This window comes from Sphaeramia orbicularis, chromosome 6 (genome assembly GCF_902148855.1).
Source record: "Sphaeramia orbicularis chromosome 6, fSphaOr1.1, whole genome shotgun sequence".
Taxonomy (NCBI): domain Eukaryota; kingdom Metazoa; phylum Chordata; class Actinopteri; order Kurtiformes; family Apogonidae; genus Sphaeramia; species Sphaeramia orbicularis.
The window spans coordinates 19525833-19550668 of NC_043962.1; the positions used below are offsets into that span (position 1 = coordinate 19525833).

At 41.6% G+C, this 24836-nt stretch overlaps 1 protein-coding gene across 4 annotated transcripts in view; it reads right to left on the minus strand.

The window, feature by feature from the left end:
- Positions 1-4574: 4574 nt before the first annotated feature.
- Positions 4575-24836, minus strand: part of dusp8a (dual specificity phosphatase 8a) — a 50953-nt gene continuing 30691 nt past the window's right edge. Inside the window, exons 1-5 of one of the 4 annotated variants that reach the window (XM_030137471.1) lie at positions 15748-16653; positions 10052-10218; positions 9594-9753; positions 9093-9216; positions 4575-8461 (exon numbers count right to left, since the gene is read on the minus strand). In XM_030137471.1, coding sequence (XP_029993331.1) covers positions 7216-8461; positions 9093-9216; positions 9594-9753; positions 10052-10218; positions 15748-15919 — 1869 coding nt within the window. In that variant the 5' untranslated portion in view covers positions 15920-16653 and the 3' untranslated portion in view covers positions 4575-7215. Of the gene's footprint in view, positions 8462-9092; positions 9217-9593; positions 9754-10051; positions 10219-15747; positions 16654-24836 lie in introns of those variants that run through there. The other 3 variants (XM_030137472.1, XM_030137470.1, XM_030137469.1) reach the window with 3 other exon arrangements.

The following is a 24836-nucleotide window of genomic DNA, read 5'->3' on the forward strand; positions in this document are numbered from 1 at the left end:
TGAAAGGATTATCCACTGTGATCCAGGTGATAAACACACACAGCAGCATGCCGGGCAGGCCGCTCATGTCAGAGTGGATGAAAGTGAGAAAGCGGGATTTACTGTGTATTCTATTACCATGGTGGTCTTGTCAGGGGGAATTCCCATGATGGCCATAAAGTAAAGACACACACACCCACAGAAAGCACTGGGACTCAGCTGGAGATGCTGGTAATGCCATTACCTCTGCCTGTCTCCTATTGGACTTACTGAAACGCTCATTAAAAAAGCATTGTACTCACTGAAAAAGGCCAAGGGCCGTCTGGTTTTGCATGTGTATGAGTCTGTGTGTGTGTATAAGTGTGTATGAGTGTGTGTGTGTGTGTGTGTGTACTTTTAGAAAGGATTTGCTGCTTTTCCTCATCCGTCAGGTCCGCTACAACAAACACACTGCTTGTTCTGGCTAGAAATGCCCGCGCTTTGAGAATGTGGGACGTTTTTGTTTATGGTGAGATGTTGTCTGATTGCATGAGGTGAAATTCCTCCATGACATCATGAAACCAAAACTGCTTTTGTAGTCAAGCCCCCATTGAGGGACGAAACGAATTGGCCCCCCGCTGGATTTAGACGTTTTTTTCTCTTTTTTTTTTTGGGATGTCGTTGTACACTATGTACACTGGGGGGCAAATACCTCCCTTTGTCTTCCTCTTTCTCACACAAACACACACACTGCTACCTCATTTCATTCTCTCATCCCCTGGAGCTAACCGCCACTGTTCAAACACATCACATCATCATCGACAAACACCGCACCCTCAACAGCCGCCTGGCCTCCCTCCCTTGAACCCACAGACGCACTCAGATAAGGAAGAGGTGGAGCAGGGAAACAGGGTGGCGAAGACTGGAACACCAGCCACGTACACTGAATATGTGTGTGTGTGTGTGTATGTGTGTGTGTGTGTGCGTGCGCACGTGCATGTGTGTGCTGGGAAAGAGAAGAGGAAGCACAGGGATAATACCAGACAATGAGTCAATCTGATCTAAGAGACAACAAGGAACGACGAAGCAGCATTACTATCAGGCGTAGCTGATGAACACACAGAGCCTTCATTTCTGTACTTAAGTAAAGTTTTCAGGTACTTGTGTTTTTCCAACTGTCTGGTCTTTACATGATCGAAACAGGCTTCTTTAGTTTAAATACTAAGTATTTAGTGTCACCCTGCACTTTCACAATATCAACACTAATGTCAACCTAAATGTATGGAACAATTACATAGAAAAGACAGTCCATTGCTGTATCCATCAGTGTGTATCATGACAATAATGTAAAACTAATCTAAAAAATACAAGATGAAACTGTCTCGCAGAACACAACAGAAAACATTTGTATAGAGCACAGGTGTAAAACATGCGGCCCTGGGGCCAAAACCGTCCTGCCAAAGGTTCCAATCTGGCCCATGGGATGAATTTGCAAAGTGCAAGTTAGGGCATCAAACTCAAAAATAATATCATAATAACCTATAAATAATGACAACACCAATTTTTTCTCTTTGATTTAGTGCAGAAAACATTAAATTATGAAAATGTTTATATTAACAAACCATCCATTCACAATAATGTGAATAAGTTGAACAAAATGAAGAAATGAAGAAAATTAAGCGCAATTTTAACAATTTTCTGCCTGTTACTAAATGTTTTTGTGCACATGTATAAATGATAAGTCGAGGCATAATATTGATAAAGTTGTACTTTTATTTCTTAACACATTCCGTTTTTTTTCAGGTTTTTCACATCCTTTTTGTTTGGATAGTTTGTAAACGTCAATATTGGCATAATTGAACATTATTTTTTGCACTAAAACAATTTGGAGTCATCATTATTTATCGGTTGTCATGCTATTATTGTACTGGTCCTGCCCACTTCAGATTAAATTGGGCTGAATGTGGCTCCTAGAAGAAAATGAGTTTGACACCCCTGGTATAGAGGTAATAAAAACTAATGTGACGTAAAGATGAAAATGAGGAAAAAGATGATCTTGAAAATGTTGTTACTCTCTGTTTGTTTATTAGGTTTGTTATTTAACCTCCGCTTGATAAAGAAGGGATTATTATTATTATTATTATTATTATTATTATAGAAAAATAATTGCTATTTTCAGTCTTTCTCATCATATTATCTTTCAATTAACATCGATTCAAACGTATAAATTCATACAAAAAAAAAAGAAAAGAAAGAAAAATCAATACCATGAGAATACTGATGTCTAGAGGATACATCTGTGAATCCCTAAACAAGATGACACATATATGCATTTTTTCCACTTTTACTTCATTAAAGAAGTTTAATCGGTCCTTTTTGTTTTCATTCATCTCAAGTATCTGTCGTAGGGACTTTTAGTGACCTAACAAACCCACTTTCCATTCCCTTTGTTCTGCATCAACAGGTCGGCCTACATTTATTCCACTTCTTCTGTACTTACAGATATTTTGGAATTTCTTTTCTTCAACATTTCGAGCAGTTTCACGTTCTGCCCTCACAACTACATTTTAAAATGAAATTAAGTTTTTATAGTTTTGAAGGAGCCTGAGCATTTTAAAGGGTTTTTAAAGTGTACCTGTACCGGTCATGCTTTATGCTAATGCTAATTGTAATTGTGCTTTGTTTTTAACTTATAAGCAAGAGAGGTACAAATTTCAATGTCATATCATGAAATCACGTTAATATACACACCAGTTTTAATTGGCGTTAAATGGCATGTTCACGCTGCGTTAAATACCACGCACTGAGGGTTATAGTTAGGGATTAGGGTTATGTGAACTGGAGATCTTAGCATAAATTGACACGCGATCAAATGGCGTTGAATAACACACGAAAGGACAAAAATGCAAACGTATAGCACGCCAAATGCCATAAGAACTGGCGAAACATACAACGCGAATTCAGTAACAAGAAAAGTCACCGTAAAGTCACACCGGACCTTTTTACTATGTGAATTGTGTGCATGGGCAGAACCTATGGGGAGGAGCCATTGTCAGCCATAAGTGATGTACCCTCGTAGATTCCAGGTGATCAAGTGCAAGAAAACAAGCAGCAGTCAGTGAGCAAGATTGAGTGGAAAGCATGTGTTCGCACTTGTTTGTGCAGCTGTCAGCTTTGTACTTCACCATTGTCCTAGAGACCCGACCCAGCACTGGTTGATGATGTGTCATCTTAGACTAGTGTTTGCTGCACGGGGTCAGTGACCAGTCCATCGCAGCCCAGGGAAACGGACAAAACAACAAGGCTTCGTCACTGTCAGTGCTAAAACAGCCCATGAAGAAGGCAACATGTCACTGACCATGCCTGACTGACGGAGCAGCGGCTTAGTACTTGACAGGCTATAATGTAAGTTACCGGAAAGAATTGCTAGTATTATATGTGATCTTTTGAAATAGCTAGCAATGAAAATTCCCTACAGGTACCCTTTAAGGTTTAATATGTAACATTTGTGCATATTTATCTGAAGTTTGGAGTGGAGCTGGTCTTTTGTTGATGTTAGCTGCCTGCCTTTCTAAGCTAGTAGTCAATAGTTAAACAATGTAGCTGCTGTAGAGGAGCAGAAAAGAGGAGTTTCACAGAAAAACTTACTCCAAGTTAAATTAAGGAACTCAGTCTAGATGCTGTTAACAGATTAACTTTATTCATCCCCAAGGGAAAATTCATTCACCGTGCTCTTGTCATGGATGTGGACAGTATTCGGCTTAAAAATTGAGTTAGCTAATGCCAAAAAATGACTGGCTCATAAGCAGCACAAAGCTCCACTCTCCTTTCGTATTTCTTAGCTGTTCATTATAAAAATAATAATGGCTACAATGCATATAAAAGTTTATAGCATAATTTAAGAGTTGAAACATTGCAGACTTTTTTAACACTAAACCATGAGTGCATCATATTTGTTTCAATTTTATATGGAAACTGTTTATATTTAACTACATGTATTAAATATTAACTTTTGCATGGCAGACTCTGATTTTATAGTCAAAATATACAAAGAACTTCTAAATATTAAAGTAAATAGTAACTAATAAATATCACAGATTTTTTCATTCACATAAATATTTTTTTTAATCCAACTTAAAGAAGCAATTTATTATCATATATATGAATGTGATTGTGTGTTCTACTGTATTTTATGTATTTTTCTTTTGTACTGCATTGCCAGACAATGTCCATATTATGTAAATGTAATGAACTGTGATGAATGTCATCTGTTACTTTACATAATTTGGTGTAAATGTGATATTGTGACAATGATTGCTTTTTAAAAAAAATTAACTCCACTCTATTAAATTATTCAGAATCCTATCAGCTCATGGGTGAGCACATGTGGCATTCATACAGAGTGGAGGAGAAAAAAAAAAAAAGAGAAAAAAAAAAAAATCAATGGAACCGTGTTATGTGGCCAGAGTGGAGTTTGTTAAATACAAAATCAATAACCAGAATCCAGGACTCAGGATGTTGTAATGTGTGCGTAACTGTGTTTGGTGGAATTCCCCAAATCCCAGTTTAGCCCCCATGCAGACACACAAGATAAAAAAGAAGAAGCAGAGAAGAGGTTGTATTTTGTCATGTCTGTATTTTGTCTCATTTTCACAAAACATGTACAGGGGAAGGAAAAGCCTTTCAATAGAACCTGAGGTATTTTTGCGTCAAGCAGCCTAAGGTATCAGGATTTTCTTTTAAAAACTCATCTAAATTCATCAGTGTTCTTAGATGCGTTGCTATTTACACATAATAATAATAATAATAATAATAATAATAATAATAATAATAATAATAATAACCACAGTTTTAGCAAATGGGACAGCCTGCATCATCTTTGTTACATTTCATAAATAATTCTAACAACATTGATTAAAAATATAGAGAGGGAAAGGAGAGGACAGGTTGCTTGAGCCTCGTGCCATTTACGGGGAAAAAAAACTGAACACAGGAATCTATTTGAATTTACTGTAGCTGCAGTAGCAGGAGGTCAAAGGTCAGAGATCACTGGAGAGAAAAGCTAATCAGTGGGGGGCAGGGAAAGGAAGAAAATACACATATTACATTATAAATAAATAATCTCGCACCAGGAGAGCAAAGTTTTCATTTCTTTCGCCTCAGGACATGACGATCCTCTTTATTTCTGTCCAAGTTGTTGTGGTGTTTTTAATAAAGAAAAAAAATTAAGAAAGAAAAGAAAAGACAGTAAGAGAAAAAAGTAGCGAGGGAGCTTTATGGACATGCATTGTGCTGATGTACCAGCAGCTGTGTACCCTGTGCTGGGCTTGGCTCACTGAAAGATCCCCTGAGAATGAACAAAAGGGTGTGTGTAGGGCCTATGCTTTACATGTGTGAGTATATGTGTAAGTGCATACAGTATAGGATGTGTGTATGTGTTGCTTTTTAGCTTTGGTGGGACGCGTTATAATGATGGCAAACTGGTGCTGGCTCGGAGAGGACACTCGGCAAGAGTCTGTAAATCTCAAACTTGTTGAAGAGTGTGCATTTTGTTTGCATATACGTGTTGTTATGCAAGCACTCCTACATGGCAAAACAATGTTTTTAGCATTGTGGTTTACTATTTATGAGAAGAATCAGAGAGAGGCAGAGCGGCTTCTCTGTCTGTCTTTGCATACAAACAGTTAAACAAAACAGTCTCTTCATTTAACAGCCCTCAGTTGTGACAAATCCATGAATTCACGCTGCAGATGAGCCAAAACAGAAACCCTGTTCTTTAAGATCTTACTATTGGGATGTCTGTACCATCCTGCTAACGCCAAACAGAGGCCTCTATACTTGTACTATCAAAATTCAAGACTTGGCTTTTGTCTATGGTGACTGGACTTGGTTATCAGAAAGCAGAAAAGTGCATTTCAAAGTCATACATCACTCTCCCCAAAGAAGGAACAGCACATATTGCTCACTTGAATTTGTTGAATGTGTGTATTTGTATGAATGTGTGTTCATAAATACCATACAGCAAATAATAATAATAATTCAACAAAAGAAAATGAAATAAATCCACAAAACATTATATTATTTCTCATTACCAGAATGAACCAATACAATAAATTAAAACTATAACTGAACAAAAAGTCCATTAGAAGTCCATTAAAATTGCTATATATATTCATATTGTATATATAGTATTTGTCTGTCTGTAGTCAGCCTTTCTGGTGCATGCTCAGTGGTGACCATAGTAGGTGACTGGGAGCAGTGGGAGGGGGTTGAGGGGTCCATAAAGGATTTGAAGCTAATCCTTCAACACCATCCCGAAACCTCAGTCCCATCAGTTAACACTGGAAACAAGGAAGTCAAAGTCAGACACACTGTGTGCTTTAACATGGGGAAACAATGCCTGTCGCAAAGAGTCTTCAACTCAAAATCTTTTCATCAGCATCATGAAAATGCTGAGGATCCTTCATTGTTTTTTGGATGCAGTACCGCCTTTCGATTGAGTCCTTGGTAAAGACAGAAAAAAACGCTGTTTGGGATCTCTGCTTTGTGCTGTGGTGGTGTGAGGAGACGGTGCTGTTGTAAGGAGTCTGTTGTTGATGTAATGCAGAGTTTGCAGCAGGCAGAGCCGCTGGGGAAGGGGTTGGACGTCGTCGTGCGAGGTTCGGAGGCTTTCAGACACTGGGGTGAAGCTTTTGGAAGGAGACACAGGGGGCTTGGTTCAAATCACGAGCTAAACACCCACTGAAGCACATTACATTTGACCACAGGCAAGCAGTTTAAGTCTGAACTCTGTCAAAACAGGGAGGCTCCATATAATAAGGATGCAACACGATACTTGGCCTGGGTCGTTTCTTTTTAATCTGTGACAGAGCTCAAAAAAAAGAACAAAAAAAAAAAAAAGAATCATCTCAGTACCTACAGTCACCCCCCTTTACGCCGCTTTCCCCCAGGCTTTTCTTCAGGTTTGTATGAGAGTTCACGATGGTTATGGTCTGCTAAGCACCGCATCTCAGGCTCTGTCTGTGGGTCTGTCTGTCAGAGTGATACACAGCACTAGTCCAAGTGCAAATGCTAGTTCACTTGCTGATCTTTTCACATTAACTCTGTGTATCAATTTGCCCTTTCCTCAGCAGGAGTCTTTAACACTGTCTGTGAAGGGAACACTAAAACACCTTCCCTTTATTTCTCTTCGTGCACTCCCTCTAATTAGGTCCATTTTTGCCCCCAAGGGACAGCCCCGATCATGTCCATTATCTGTCAGGATACCTCAATGATTTCCATGCTCCCAGAAAAACTCGACTGTTTCCCGATCTTCCCCAGTTCTTCTCGGGACCGTGTCTCAGAGATACCCTCCTCAAACTCCATCTGACAGCTGCGTCGCTTGAACTGCTTGTCCGGCGTCGTCCCGCTGTTGTTTGCATTGTTGGACAAGGACGACGTTGTTGATGTGGAGTCCCGGTGGTCTCTCTGTGTCGGTAGAGCTGTGGACTTCTCCCTTTGGGATTTATCTCGTAACCGCACACCTTCACTGCAGCCGAACGCCACGTAAGCCGAACTGCTCCCAAACCTCACCGACGACTCCTCTCCCCCTCCGATCCCTCCTCCACCAAGCTCCATCTCTCCCTCTCCACCCTCTTCCGCCCCAAAGTGCCAGGGGGCATCCGTTGTAGGGGTGACGGGAGTGACAGGAGTGGTGGCCTGGACAGTGTCTCTGTGTTTGGTCCACATTGCTCCAGACCCCACAGTAGGAAGGGAGGGTAGTGACAGGAGTAAGGAGCCCTTTAGGTTCTCCTCCAGGGTCGGGCTCTTGTTGTCCAGTGACAAACTGAGGGACTGGGGGGGTTGGTGTATATGGTGGACTGGGGAAGTGCCAGAGCTGTGCTTGGGTTTCCTCCTGGGCCTGGACGAGGAAGAACTAGATCGATGGACTCCTTCACTTCCCCCATGCCCCAGACCTCCAATGCTGCCCCCACTGCCTGGTGAGGGGAATGGTGAATCTAAGGAGCTGGGGCTGTCTAGGACGGGAGACTGGGAGCAGATACCGTTGGAGGTGCCTGTTCCTGGACTGTCCAGCTTACACAGCTTTGGGACATCTTCAGAGTGCGTGGGTGCCAGGGTGGGACAGTGGGGACTGTTAGGGGAATAGACAGATTTAATGTCCAGGGAGAAGGATCGTTTGAGTCGGTTAGTGTCCATGATCCTCTCTGCGGAGAGGTGCAGGCCGTTGAAACCTTGCTGGAGGGAGATGGGTGATGGCAGCTTGGGCTCTGGTGCAATCTGCAGCTCTGCCACCGATGAATCATGGTTGCTGTGGTGACCATTCATCTCCAAACACGTGCTGATGCCATTAACCTCTGAGTTCTGCTTCAGGCTGCTTTCAGAGATCTTGTCATCAGAGTTTGAAGTTAATGCTTGGAGTAACCGTAGGCCCTTCTCAAACTCCAGCAGCTGACCGAGGAAGTTGAAGTTGGGAGATATGGACGGTCTTCGGTCCTTCACAAACCTGTCAGGGAACAAAATAATTACAGTTCATTTGTGACAGTCTTAAACTTTGTCAAAAGATGCCACCAATATCATACTGCCCTCAACCTTTAAAACAGCCATTTGGTCACAAATGAACCCTCTCTAGTGTCAATAGTCTGTTCATTCTGGACTACAGTAGAAACACAGCTGTGTAACATAGTGGACTCCATGAAGACAACCCACTCCCCTTGTTGATATAAACAGCTCATTCATAGATACACTACACCACAGTAGTGAAAACACATTTATGAATATTATACTCCATTTGTGCAGCTAGATGCCCCTGTATCTCACACACTGGACCTTTGATAAAGACATTTATGCTATTAGTATGAATGCTATCTGTAAGGAAACTTTTTAGATTACGTTAGTTGTTAGGTGTGAACAGTTTCCTGATGTACAATACATAATCCTGTGCCAGGGTTGTCCAGACAAGAAAAAACAGAGCCTTTTGTATAAAGTCTGTTTCCTGGCAGCCATCTAACAATTTCTTTTCTCACGACTGGGGGGAGGATAAGAAAATCGTCTAGCATTTCCTTCAACAGTAAGTTTCCTTTTTACACACCTGACACCTTAGCTCAGCTGGTGGTGGGTGGGCGGAGCAAACGTACCTGTAGGCGTCATCTGATGACAAGCCCATTGTCTTCATGATGTATGCAATGGCGATGGTTGCTGAACGTGAGATTCCAGCCAGGCAGTGCACAATGACTCTGCAGTTTGACACCTTAGCTTTGTCTGTTAGGAAAAAACGAACAGGTATGAATACACATGACAATTCTCTAACGCACATAACACTGTTGATCCCTGACAGGACTCATCTTTTGCATAAAAGTCTCTGGAAACAATCAATGTCTACTGAAAGCAAACTGACATTTCCTGAGAGAATACATGGGTCACCTGAACGGATGTGCTGTACCTGCAGCTATTGTTACGTATGCTGCACGTGAGTGTTTTTTAACTGTGACAATGTGCGGATGTGTGATATTGAATGTCATGGCATTCTTTCACATATAACTGGAGATGGATTGTAAAGGCAGTTCTCCCACTGGCTGTTACACTTTAATACACTGTACTACTGATGTGCTGTTATATGACTTCTTCTACTCTCTTACCAATGAATTCGTTTGTTTTGTCCAGCCAGGGCAGCAGTTTCTCACAGTAGTTGTCATTAACTGGGATGCGCATGAAGTGGCTCTCGCTGATAAAGTCTGGCTTTGGACAGGTGTTACTGGCATTCAGCACATAGGTGATACCATTCTGAGCCATCAGATCCTACAGAGAGGAAGACAAAAAGAATAAAGGTCATGTTTTGTTGACAGGAATCAAAAACAAGCCTATAATCTTTGTCCCATGTTGATGAACATGAAAGAGCATTTCTCCCACTTTGATGAAGAAAAACAGATCAATAGAATAACATTGTGTATAAGTCATTATTTTGTCACAATTTGTCATGATCTTCTTTAATTGAGATACATTTTCTTCATTTTGACGTACTATCTTGACGTCTCAGGGAAAAAAATGCGCTTCCACAGCATGGGTGAGTGAGAAGGCTGAATTCCACGACACTAACCTTGTTCAGGACATCCTTCTGTGATCCTAGGTAGAGGTGTGGCAGGATACGAGTGGGCCCTACGTTAGCCACAGGCAAGCAGGGCTGGGATAAGCTCATAGGCAGAGCAGTGGCAGGCTTCCCTTCACACAGGCCGGGGAAGCAAGAGGAGAATGCAGCAAAGCCTCCTACAGAGAAAGAAGAGGAGGAGAGTGCGGCTTAGTTAATGGTTTTCCACTGAGTGCTCATACAGTACATCATACTGGGAACTCTTCAACAATTCCTATGAACTCAACAAGAGAGCTGAAAAAAACAACAGCATTGCACCATTAGCAGAGCAGACAGACAGGGTATTGACTTTCAGAGGTGAATCTGGGCTACAATGTCTGGGTCCTGCTTAGTACAACAGGAGCAAAAAAGAGGCTCTGTGTGCTTCTGTGTGTGAGTTAGGTTAACTGTTGGGCGGCCAGGAATGTGTGTGTCTGGCCCTTTAAGAGGCAGGCGGCTCCACTTTTGGCATATGTGTATATGTGTGTGTGTGTGGCTCTGTTTCCTGCATGAGCTCATGTCCTGTAGCAGTGCATTGCGTCAGGCTGAGGGAATGAGAGAGGCCACAGGTGCAGGGCCAGGACAGAGGCCCAGTAACATCCCTCTGACAACCACACACCACACAGACACACACACACAAGTACACATGCACGTCCATACAACCGCACACATTCACAATACTGCTCTAAACTGCGTATGCTGCAGAAAGACACATGCTTACAGTCCACATATGCTTAATATTCACTCTCGTTGTTTTTAATTCTCTCTCAAATACCCACACTCATCATTACTCTGCATTACCGCGGTTGTGTAACTACAGGGTGGGGGCCAAAGGGAGGAGGAGGGGGTGAGGTGTATTGAAGACCTTGCTGAGTGTGAAGAAGGGAGTGGAATGCCTCAAGGAAACCCTGAGCCTCAGAAAGGAGATTAAAGGAGCCTAATCTGGGTTCAACCCTGCTGCCTAACCCAATCTGGGACATAACACACACATACACACACATACACACTCGGTCACAGAGTGAGAGTGAGTGAGACATGACATCACTGCTCTAAAGTAGCACACACAGCACAGTGCAGGCAGAACTTTGCCTTCCGTTGTAACACACACCCAGTTGCACTACTCATGTAGCAACTGCTGGCTCACAGAGCACACAGTGTCAGCATTAGCCCATATGTGTGGTCAACACATGAAGGAGAACAAATGTGCAGATGCAGGTCATGCATGCAAATACTCTGATGATAAATTGTAATGGAAAAATGCGTTATTTTTTTTAAGTCCACAGCAGGCTGGGTGCATCTCCAATGCTATTTTGGGCACGCTGTCCCTTTAAGAGCAAAGTGAAGAAGGCTTGTCTGTTTCCAGCTATTAATGGCAACCGGCGGAGCAATGACATCAGCGCTCCACATGGGGGGTGAAGTGGAGCAACGGAGGGAAAGGGTAGATGGATGGATAGAGAAAGAGTGATCAGATAACTCAGATAACAAGAACCAGGAGAGAGCGCTGTGCCAGCAGGACTCTGTTATCTAACCTATTTGGCCTCTATAGTGTACAATAAACAAATATGTGCCGTTCACAATGCGGTCTTAGTGCAGCTCCATCAGAGTCACTATCTGGAATGGAAGAAAACCTCAATGCACTTGAGGATTATAATGTTATGATTTTTGATACTGTTTTGATTCTCAAGCATGCTGTATCGATTTTTAAGCAATAGTATGCATGAAAAGATTTGTATCACCGGACTATCCCTGATACAGAACTCTACTTTCAGTGTGATTCTTGCTACTGTGTGAGTAATTGATAAAACACATGGAGACAGGATCGTTCTTTGAAAGGTTTCTTCCTGGTCTCTCAGTTCCCATGCTGCTGGGGAGTGCACGCACATACACACAAGTGAAGATAATAAATGCTGCTCCATTTAGCTACCGCCACGGGCTGTATATACTGTATCTGTGTGAGGAAGTTGTATGTTCCTGGAGACACTTAAATCAACAGGAAAAGCCACACGTCACACAGAAACCATTTCCCTTTTGTATGCGTGGACATTGTTAGAGAGTTGTTAGAAAGACACAAGACAGGACGTTCCACAGTGGAGCCAGCGTGGGGAGAAAGTGTGTTTGTGTGCATAAGAGGAAGTGAACACATGAATGAAAACGCTGGACTAAAAATACCCTCGGCCTTTGATCTTTTGTGTGCCTGCATTAATGATTACAGCCATGATTACAGAAGCTGACCTCATCGCATGTTAATATACACAAAACAGCAGGAAAACTGTTGAGTTAGTGTGGGAGAGTGAGTAAGGGGTTACTGGCATTAACAGCGACTGAAGTCAGAGATAAGAGACTGGGACTGAGTGTGCCTGCCTGGTTTTTTAAGGGCTATTACATTACTGTGACATTACGTCAACACAATTACAAACACCTTCCTTGTACTCGGAGCTTTACACAGCCAGCGCTAATGGACGTTAGTCACACAGGAGATAGCATGTTATTGTCACCTCATCACCTGACCCCACTCTACTTAAGGTTACCATGACGACAAGACCGGGCAGTGATGTTGATGACAGTTGGCTCCTCGTGTCCATGGATTGTGTCCCCCCGAGTGTTGTCAAGATGAAACACACACACTAAGAGTCCAAAGGGTGCATGAACACATACACACATTGACACACACCACGGGCAGCAAATAACCCAAAGAGACATGTCCTCACATTCTCCAAAAGAAAATGATGACACATCCATCCAATCCAATCTGAGGACACAAAGTACACACATTAACACACACTGTACACTCACACTGAAGTCACTGAAAATACCCTGTGACACACAGCAGTACAGCTGTCTATGAAGATGACATCAGAAAGTCAAGTGGGAGAGATGAGTTCACCTTCAGCAAAGCATGACAATCAGCAGACACTAACACGTCTGGATTAAACTTAGTAGAATATACAGTGTGTTTAAGAAGTGCTGTTCAAACTGACACTTTGCACCTTTCGCTTGTGTTAGCATTTAGTGGTTTTGTTTTTTCTTCTAAAGTTTTATTTAAAAGTTTGGACAGATTTAATATTTTCTGGGGTGATGCAGTTCCACACTCCTCAAATGTATTTTCTTTTGCCGCTAGGTCACATTTTGTTCTGTGCTACGTCACGTATCTGGTACTTCTGGAAAATACACTTGGACAGGATGTGACTAACCCAATTCTGAAACACACGCGCGCAAAAAAGGAAAATGTTCGGATAGGCAAACACACAACCAGGAAAGAGGGCACTGTGTCGCCATCGGCAACGCTAGCCAGCAGTGACTTCCTTTTTCCTCTGCCCACTTCATCACTTATGCAACTGTTTATTTTCCCCCCCTTTGGCCTGTCAGAGCCGAGCGCCCAGGCCTTCTTTGTTCACTCGTAGCGAGCGGCCGTCTCACTTCACACATGTCATTTCCTACAAGTGACTTAATGTCAACAGTTGAAGGAAATTTAAAAAGGTCCAAGGTTATTAGTCAGCCAGTATTTAAGTGTATATTTAGCAGAAAATATTAGATCACATTTTGGCCATTTATGCTGCTGGGTGGGTCGATTCAGAGAACTGGAAGATGAATGTGAGTGGAATCCCAGAGTTATTGACCAGATGAACAGAGACACACAACACCTGCCTGGCTGTTGTGGTTGATGGGATCTCTGCTGTTACATCACTGCTGTTCATACCATTGACTGCCTCATCAATATGAGCTCACCCCCTCCCACCTGCTTTGCCTCTGTGTTTCAGGCTCTCTGTGTTGCTTTCAGTTGCCCTCTTTAACTCGTCTGTTAATGGAGAGGGACACACACAGACACACACAGACACACACATACACAGCCTGGGGGCATTGATCTGCCTGAATGACTACCCCGCACCCCTCCATCGCTCTCCTCTGTGGTTCATATCGGGGGAGACATGACGCCATCCTCTGTGCCCCTCCAGCTGTCCCCTCCACTATGAGGGGACATTAGCATCTCAATGTGACCCCCCCACCACACACACAACCACCCACCCTCCACATCCCTCCAAACATGACATCATTGCACACATGTCCCACTCAGCTCCACAAAGGCCTGTGCTGCAGCCAGGAGAAGCTATAAGAGTGTGTGTGTGTGTTTAGGGGGTAGAGTGGGCGGTTGATAGGCCCGTCTGTCAGAAATGCCTGAATTCACAGGCCATAGATGAGCTAGTAGGATGAGGTCATTGCTTTGTAAAACAGGGCGTCAGGTTTACAGTATGACGGCAGGGGAATACTGTATGATTACCATGTCATCCTGGCTGATGGTTAAACTCTTTATTGTTTCTTTATCTCATTGGACAGATAGCGGCACTATGTCATTTTGATCAACTGCTGTTTCAGCATTATCTGTTTCAGTCCTATCTGTTATTGCATTACTGTATGAGGCTGTAAACCCTTCATCTGTAACCTACACTGCATTCACAAGTCTATTTCCACAGAGACATGATAAAGTGTTGTACTGCCTCAAAATAACCTGTGACGGAAACTATTCTATATTTGAATGGTGACAATAAATGTGTGAGTTTTTCCCCACAGCAACATAATTTAATTTAACACTTCTACAAGCAAAACCTGGCTATTGTGCACATGTGCATAACACACACATATCTGTGTGAAGTGCGGCAGGTGTGCTAACTGCTTTAAACCGGATCACTGATACTCCTCTGATATACATATGACATCTATAGTGGTATTACAACACTCACTTTCTAATGCAATTATAACTGAAATGTTACTGTACCCATAAAAAATTAACTTTAGTTTCAGAGTATGAAGTAATTTAATATCTTTGTAAATAAAGCACGCAATGCAAAATGCATGAACGTGCATAAAAGAGGATTTTTCCTCAGTGCCATTGCCTCATCTCTCTGTGTGAAAGGTGTTATGTTAAACACCTGCAGTGCACACTGCACACATATTGATAACATAATCTCCACAAGACACCATTCTGCGGAGAGAGAAAGCCAGCAAGAGAGAGAGAAAGCAAAGAACAGGGGAGATGAAAGAGAAAGAGAAAGACTCTTTGTGATAGTTTTACATCTCAATGACCACAGGCTGAGAGAGCATGAGCACTATGTCATACCGCGGGTCACGGCTCTCATTCTTTCCCCCTTTAGTCCTTTTTTTCTGTCCTCACTTTCCTCTTCATTGCTTCTCGTCTTCATGATGTCATCCCCTTAATCCCCCTTCTTCCAATTCTGTTCTCATAAACACATTAACTGTGCAAACAAAAAGGTGGGAAAACAATTAACACGTTGGCTGGATCTCCGTGATGTATTATTTTAGACTCCTGTGGCAGTAAATCTCACTACTGATTTTATACACGTCCTTAACATTCACTTCACATCCAGCTTTCATTTGCAGCACGCCTGGACTGGAATACCTCAATACCTGGGAGCCTGCTGTGCCTTTGTGCTCATCTGCAGTGCACAAACTGTTACTAAGGGCTTCCCTAGTATACTTCTTCTTTTAGCATCTGCAAAATCCACAAAAACAATATAAACCCTTGCATCTCCACCATGCAGCTTCCATTCTGCAGCCTCTGGACACAAAGGCCTACATCCTCAAAGTGTTACTTGCCAAACCTTATTAATACCTTATTAACCCACTGATACAAAGACAGTCACACACACACACGCCTTCTCTTCTGCATCCAGGTGAATACACACCTCGTAGCTCTCTTCCTTCCTTCATTCGGCGGACTCTGATCTTCAGCCTCATGTCTGTCTCCTGCAGGTCGGGCCAAAAACAGTCCTCCGCTGGAGCAATCACCACATCCAGAGGCATCCCCCAGAACACGCTCTTTCTCATGCACACACACACACACAGAAGCAAATGTTCTGGTGCTCCTTCCTTTAGGGATGGAGCGATCAATGCCCTCCTCCTTGCCTCACGAAAATGTCAGAGCAAAAATCCCAGAAGTGCTCTCCTTAGGGGTCTGATTTAAGTAAACCCAGAAAAAAGAGAAAAATCCCAAGTAGACAAAAACTCCTGTTGGAGTCCACTGGTCGAGTCAGCTGTTTAAGTGTCCAGACCCTTGTAGAATTAGACGAACAAGAAAAGACAACACTAGTCCAAAAAGTCTGTGGACAAGCTCCTCAGAAGCCAATCAGAAGTCCACCTATGGCCAAAATCCCTTGCGCATGGAGTGACCGCAAAAATTCCTAAAATGCTTCTGCGTCAATATTTAGTACTTCTGTGGTTGGTGAAGAATGGTCACCACAGAAAGAGCCAGAGGAACAACAAAAGTCAACAGTGTGCTGCGGCTGAATGTATACAGCAGCTGTAATCTGCCTGCAGCTGGTTTACAGAGCGTCTGTGTGTCTCTCTGAGCGCTCTCTCTGTCTCTATGAGTCCACGGTTAGAAGAGCAGCCCACTATTGTTGTGCTGCTCCACTCTCCCTGTCTCTCATTCGCTCAGTTGTTGGCTTACACTCCTCCCTCAACTCTCCCTCCTCCCCTCTCTCTCTCTCTCTCGCTCTCTCTCTCTCTCTCCCTGTGCAAAGCGGATGACGGAGCTGCACTCTCTCCTCGAGCTCTGGGGGTGAATGAGCTCACTTGCCGTGAGCTCAGACTCAACCCTCCCTCCCTCCTCCTCAGCTACCTCCCCTGCACCCTCCCTCTCTTGTGGAGCCAGCGCTCCGTCATAGCTAATGTCTAAGGCATGTAACCACATTCCTTACTCACCCAACAAATATGCGGCCACCTCAGGGGGCTAGCTGTAGAGCAGGCCTCTATCAGAAATGGATGCAGGCTAAGACACAACTATCAGGCTACTGAGGAGATAAATGCACATTTCTTTGAGACTGGATGGTTTCTATGTATAGAGAAGAAGAAAATGCATGATGTTTTAATGCTTTATGGGAGCATGAATGTTCAAAGCAATACATGCAATGCAGAGTTAAACGTCAATCACATTTAATTAAATATTTAAGATACAGTGTGTGTTGTGTATTTTCTAATGCTATACTGCATATTATTTGAGCAGATGTTAAATACTTATTAGGTTTATTACCTTAAATGTACTGTGGTGTCTAAGCACATTACACTTACTGCAGGGGGATTAAGACTGTGTCAGTGTGTTGAAAGCTGATTTGTCTGTGAAGGTAGGGGAATGTGTGTGACTTCACCACGTTTCCTGCACTGGTTCATGTCTAGGGCGCCTGTTTGGACACTGTGTTCTTGTCTTTGAGGAAGAAGAGGAGAGGAGAGGAGAGGAGAGGAGAGGAGAGGAGAGGAGAGGAGAGGAGAGGAGAGGAGAGGAGAGGAGAGGAGAGGAGGAAAGTAAAACTACAGAGAGGGGAGATGTACAGAAAAATTGAAATGAAAGCAGACAAAAGAGGAAGGGAAGATGAGAGGTGATGAGAACGCCAAACAGGCTCGTGGTCGCAGCCATCATCCGTTTGACAGGCCACAGACTTCTGGTACTTTACTATGGAATGACAAACATGTAGGCCACAAGTCCAGCTATGGAAAAGATAGAAGTACAGGACTTAACATAACCACTGGAGGAGAGTGAATGCTAACTCAAAGTTAAATCAGTATTGTTGAAATACAGTGGCTTTAAATATATTTTCAAAATGTAACATCAGATGGCAATTTGTTTTGGCTTACCCTAAAGGAATGTGATTTTTTTTTCAACTTTTCTGCAACCAAGTCACATATCTGTAGGATTCAGCAGAATGTGTTTTTACATCAGGTTCATTTATTAAAATGTTTCTAGGAAATAGGTCTTGATTATTTTTGTGGATGTAAATCAATTTGACATTTTCCACAACTCATTTCACTTTCTTAATGTTGATGTGCGCTCACAGCAACATGTAGGCCTAAGTGTCACACATGCAAGAGGGATGAATGTGGGTCAAAATTGCAGAAGATATGCAGAGCTCTGTGGAACTCTGTGGGTGCAAATTGCACACGAGCCCTACCTTAAGCATATTAAAATTTGTCTTTTTTTGGCTTACCTCTAATGTTTATCAACCCCTTTAAGGAAAACTGCAGCCTCTGCAATACAAAAACCTGTCAATTGTCTGCCCTGACCGTCTGTTCAACCTCAGCTTATGACATTATGGGGCAGTAAATGGACTCAAACTAGGTCAGATGGGCTTCAGTCATCGCACAGTGTGCCTCAATCCAGAAAAAAGGCAAATAAGCTTATACAAGATGTCTAGTTAGGGGGCCAGCTGCATGCTAACAGACTGACCTCATCTCATCACTGTATAGCCCTGTATGACCACACACGGGTGAGAACAGCCTTACGTCACCCTCTGTTCAACTATGGGTCACTGAGAGAGGGAGTGAGAGGAAATAGGTCACTCGATGATGCGCTTTGCAAAAAATGCAGACCATAGTTATGAGAGGGTGTCGAACTGCAGACAAACGCACACATGTGCATTCGTTGGCACACATGACCATGATCATGATTATGATCACTTATATGCACACCGGCCTGCTTTAGTTTTGTGTTTGCAGATGGTTTTTAGCAGGTGTGGCTGGGGTCACAGTGCTTCAAAGACCTCAGTATGAGTACACACCTCTGTTTGGTTGTTCTGTGTGTGTGGCTTGAAGCCGTAAACCTTTTGAACCACTGATCTTTCTAAACACCTGTAAACACACAGCGACGGAAGCCAACGACAACAAGACAAAAAGCAACTGCTTAAGTTGAGTTTGAACAGTGAGACTGCTTAGAGCTCCTAAAGCAAACAGCATGCCCCCAGTGTCTTTAGGCCCCTCTCCTCCTCCCCCTCCTCCTCCTCCTCCTCTAGACCTCAGCAGGGTAACAGGCCTCAGAATAGTAGGTGTGTTAATTAGAGTATTATAGCCAAGATGCTATAAATGACAGCAAGGCCTTTTTATTGACTGCACATGTGTGCCCTGCTGCGACAGAAATAGGTGTGACGGTCACTCTGGGCACCCCCCTCCTCTGATTTCACCTCTTTGATTTAGTGTGTTTTTATGGTAGAGGGGTTTGTAACCTGGACAACGCATGGTTTACACACACATACAGAATAATCAAAACAGACAAAGGCATGGCCGGAGATGAGCAAGAGAACAGAGAAGGAGTGGAAAGGCTCAAAGGGCGTCAGAGACCAGAACCACATGGCACTGGTGGAGCTGCAAGGTGTGCAGTCAGTGATGGAGTCGGTAACAGAGAACGATGACACTCATTCACATAAACAGACTGTTGTAAACAACTCCCTACTCAACATACTTTATCATTTTGCCTGCTTGCCCTTGATAAGTTCATTAATATTATATTTCATGTAGCTTATCTACTTAATATTGTCATTACTCTAAAACTAAAATAAATATTGTAACATTTCTAGTTTGTATTTAAAGCAGAAAAAAATATTTATAATATGTATTTAAGTGCTTTTAATTCATCTTTGTATTTCACAGCTCCCTAATAATTGCCTTACGAGGATAAAATTACAGATCGATTAACCCTCAAAGACCTAAACAACCACTGGGGACTAAAAGTGTTTCCTGATCTAAAATGTACAACCATTTCTGAACCACCAAACCTATCAATACAATTAAATAATTCATGTAAATTGTAGTTTCTCAGCTTTTCAGCACTGTACTGAAGATGAAAATACTGCAATTTTCTGCAACATTGACTCACCAAAAAAACCAGCGTAAAATATCAAATGACAGTGTATGTAGACATTTATTTTTATGTTCAGTTAATGATATATTTTGCTTAAAAAGCCATTTTTTGTCATGTTTTCTCTGTTTTGATTAAATAACTTTTGAATTTACTCTGAATTATGAACATCTACATGATCAGTAAATAAAGTACAGGAAAATACCTAATTGTCACTGAAAAATGCAAAACAGAGGATATAAAAAAAACAACAGTGATACATAATTTTGGAAAGGTTAAATTTCTGAAAAATTCATTTGGAAGTTGCCACAAAAATAGCTCTTGCTTTTTAAGGTTTCAATGACTGATTGAGGCATTTCAAATATTTATTAAATCAGTCATATGTTTAAAACACACAGATCTTTTATGGTTTTCTTTTACCATTGCCATTCGTATGGGGCTCCTCTTATTCACACAATCATTTTATTCGTTCATAATAAACAAACATCACAGTCAGTGTTACTTGTTTTAACTTGAATGAAGTGAAAGAGGACACCAGTCTAATTTTATCCCACCTGTTTTGAGAGAAAACTGGCCTTAAAACCATCTTCTTCTATGGGTGACCATAACGCTGTTAATCTCAGTATTAATAAATATATTAAATTTAACTCAATATGAATTCAGAACTTTAAGTACTATTATAATCATTATTTAAAGAAGCCAGCAAAGTCTTAATGAACACACATTTCATATTAGCTAAAATATGGCATAGATGACATATTTATGAAACTGATTTGCACTTCTGGAAAAGTTAATTAAAGAACCATGAATGCATGTAAAATAAATAAAAATAATAATCTTTAATATCTTTGATTAGCGGCTGCTCCCTCTTTACTCCACATAGAGACAGGCGGTGACAGGAGTGTCATCCTACACCACAGATCATCTGTCAGGATATCACGGGAATGAGAGACGTCATCCTCCGGATAGGGTAGGTTAGGGTGATGAAGACTCCGAGGTAATTTGTGTGTGACTTCACCTCGTGTGTGTTTGTGTGAGGAGGTGCACGTTGCAAGCATGTGATGATGAGGATGAGCGATGCAAGGTGAGAGGAAGACATAGGTGCTGCTGATGGGGTCTGGATGTTTAAACCAGGGTCCATTTGCTCCAATAAACACAAGTACATGAGGCTGTGCATGAGTGTGTGTCTCCATATGTGTGTGTGTGTGTGTGTGTTGATAATGCTGGTTGTCAGGGGATCAGTAACAAGGCTGCTCTTGCAGTGATGTAATGCCTACAGGAGAACGCAGCTGCCATGCTTGGGGGGTGAGGTAGTCACCAGGGGAGGACGGATGGACGGATGGAGCAATTGAGGGTGGGGGTGGGTGTAGATTAGGTGAGTGGGGCTGCTGGAGATGGGGGTGTTTGAATCAGTTGGGAGATGGGAGCTGAGATGGTCTGGTCATGTCTCAGGGGGGCATTAGGAGCACAATCAGTAACAGTGTGTTTATGTGTATTTTTTAACAACGTTAGAAATGAAGAAGCACTAGAAGAGTCAAATATCAAAACAGGGAATGAAGTTTTTAGTTTAAGTCCTTTTTTTAACGTGTGATGTGAGAAAAAAATGTAGAATTAGATTTTTGTTTTTTTTTTCATTTATTTGATTTTATTCTGTCGACCTGATTATGAAATAAGAAAAGACATGAAATTAGTTTCCTCTGTTAAATCTGAATATGCGCTGTATCAACAAACAGCAACAACTAAATGGTAATTTTACTTAAAATAAAGCACGACTGGTAGGCAAAGATGGGAGAAGCACATGCACAATGGATATATTACAACAATCAGGCTGCATTTTGAGTGTCTCTTGAGAACAAATTGATTTACAAGCAAAATAGCAGTTAATTGACTGAATTAGCTATATTGCCCTTGTGTTCACCCTTTTGGTATATTTATTAAAGGAGTGATATTTTGCTTTTTTAAAACATTTCCCTGTGGTCTACATAAACTGTAAATGTTATTCTTGGGTCTGAATTCTTCATTAATTCAACTCCACAGGTCCATCTTCAACCCTATTTCTGACTAATGACACCAGAAAGGTCATTTTCAGCACTGGTCCTTTAAATGCAAATGAGCCACTTCACGCCCCGCCCCCTCCAGGTTGTGGGCTGTACTGCTCTAGGTAATCGGCTCGAAGTTTGGACATATTTTCAGTTTTTACAACAACCACTGTTGCTGACAAACAATTATGTTGTACTCGGAGAAATGTTTCATCTGAAGTCTTGACCTTATATGTGCAAATGTCATGATTTAACTAGTTATAGACGTAACAAAATAAGCAGGAATTAAAATGGGTTGTAGAAATCCACTTGATTTTTGCCAAAATGAATATAAAGATAGCTTTGCAGCACCTGGAGGGTTCAAATTCAAACTTTTGGAACTATTAGGGTCTACAAATACACAAATAAATGAACCAAAGACCAATAGAAGTGGGTTTAGCAAAATATGACCCCTTTAAGTGAAAAAAGGTGCAAACATATTATAAATTTTATTATTTCAGTCACAAAACTGTATTTACCTTGGTGTATGTCTGAGTTTGCATATTTGATTCAGAAAACATGGTGAGGTAATAAATAATCACAAAAAAAAAATGGTGAAAATATGTGAAAAAGCAAAGTGGGGTGGATGGAAGTGGAGATCTGTGTACAAGATTAAAAGGAACACATTGGTTGTGTGTGTGCTGGTGCATGAGGTAGTCACATCTATATCTGTGCAGCCTGGGGGGAGGCTTGCTAGCTTCAGTCATACTGCGGACCCCCTGCCCTCCAAACAACTTAACCCCCTGGAGGAATGCAGTACCCCAGGCTACCGCACCAGTAACTTTATCTCACTGGCAAGAAATGAGTTTACACACACAGATATGTACACTCGAGGACACACATATACAAACACACACACACAAAGAGGAAAGGAAGGGGGACTATCAAACACATCGAGGGGGGCTTTCAAGACCAGACGGGCCCTCATAAACCAGATGAACTACTTAAAAATCCCAGTTGGAGATGATCAGCGGTGTGTGTATATACAGGATATGTGTGAGTGTGTGTGAGAATAAGCGTGTCCGTTAAGCCTCGGTCTGAACTGCTGGCCACCACAGGCATGCACTTACAGTATGTTTGCATGCATAAAAAGTCGCTGTTCGCTTTGTGTAAAAGTGTGGGCACGTAAAGCAATTGTTAATTTTAGCCGAGAGAGAGAGAGATGGCTCACAGCTGTTTTCTTACACTGCATAAAGATGAGAAATGCATGTGTGTTTGCATAAGTAAAAAAGGGAGAAAAGACTGGATATGTGCAGGGATCAGGCATGTGTGTGTGCATAACAGAGAGTGCACACTTTCCTGGGCTGATTTCCCCAGAGGTGAGTTTGTCTACACTGGTTCACTCAAGCAGAATGGATGGTTATTTCATTCAAAATGCTAATGGCCGGAGCTCGGATGCAATGAGCTTCAGTAGAGCACTGGAAGGCAATAACACACAGTAACACTCTCTCACGCAGAGGTGGGAAGTAAGAGTACAAACTATGTCGTTACTGTATTTATTCTACTAAAGCATAATAAGTTTTCAGGTATTTGTACCATTGTATTTATGTATATCACTTCACTCCACATGTATTTAGTTTTAATGCCTATGTGTATTGCAGAATTATTAATCATTTTTAGTTTACCCTTCCAATACTATGACCATTTTTCTGGCTAACACTGGACTAAAATCTACATTTCTATGCACTTTAATTAAACACATTCATGTATTCACACACAGCTTTCCCTTTTTTATTGTTCAATATACTGAGATCATTGCTGTGCATGGTTTGTTTCTGACTCTGAACATAGTAGTAGTTTATTTAGTCGTTAAATACTTTAAACAACACACAAAAACAACATATCCATTCTTCCACACAAAAGGCGACCGAAAAGGTTTAGGCAGAAGTAAAGACTTATTTTGCCTAAACCTATTTACAATTAATACAGTGTTTCCACAAGAAAACAAACAATGAAAAAAAAGTTTTAAAAAAATGATTTTTTTTTTCCAGTGTCATCATTGCTAAATATACAACAGAAGAGAATACATATTTAATTTTAATGCAGGTAAATCATGTCCTTATGTCAACTACCAATATTGATCCTAGTCTTTTAAACAAGTATTTTCTTTAGTCAATCCTGAGCTCTATATTTTTGTGTAATAGTTAATTTGTACATCTTTTTAAAAGTTTTAATTGTTTAATTGTTTTGCACATAGTCCAAGTGTCTGGAAATGATGCATACATAGAAAAGACAATCATTTGGTGTATTTGTTGATGTGAAAAGCACAACACATGTAAAAAAAAAAAAAAAAAAAAAAAAAAAAAAAAGAATGGAATCAGAATCATATGATCGAGTTATGATGAAACACATTTGCTTGTAATAATGAAAACAGATGAACCGGCTGCTTCCTGTTTTAAAATCCTCTTGAATCTTCCCTCCATGATGGTACTTTAGGAATAGTATAGAGTATGATTCTACAGCATGAAATCTGTAAAAACAAAATTGGTTTAACTGGATTTTTGTCAGGAAATTTAGAAACGTTTCAAGGCTTTGGCTCCCTGTGAAAAGGCTGAACCTGACTTCGAAACAGTTTCAGAATCAGGGGAAACATGGATAAAGTCGCAGTTTAATAGTTTTTGCATTTTGTATTTGATTTGTGCTTGTGTAACAAAATTGCGTCAGTACGTCTACTTTCGTACATAAGTGCCTGTTCTGGCCTGTTGTTCTACTTAAGTAAAGAATGAGTGTGCTGTTGGCACATCTCTGCCATGTAGGAACACATGTGGTACCAGTGTACAGTGCATTGCTCTGAAAAAGGGGAGCTGACAGTGGATCAGTTCTGTTTTAATAAGCTTATACTACAGCTACATGCAGACTGACAAGCAGGTCTCAGATCAGTTCAGTGTTAATTAGCTCCTATCGGCACAGCAGGCAGGCTGACACATTTGCTGTCCTCTCAACAGTGCTGGAAGCCACGCCATCTGTTCCTCTGCTGGTTACACCCACAGAGACACTCCTCAGCGTCTAGTGTCCACCACCGTCTTGTCTACCTTTAGCACAA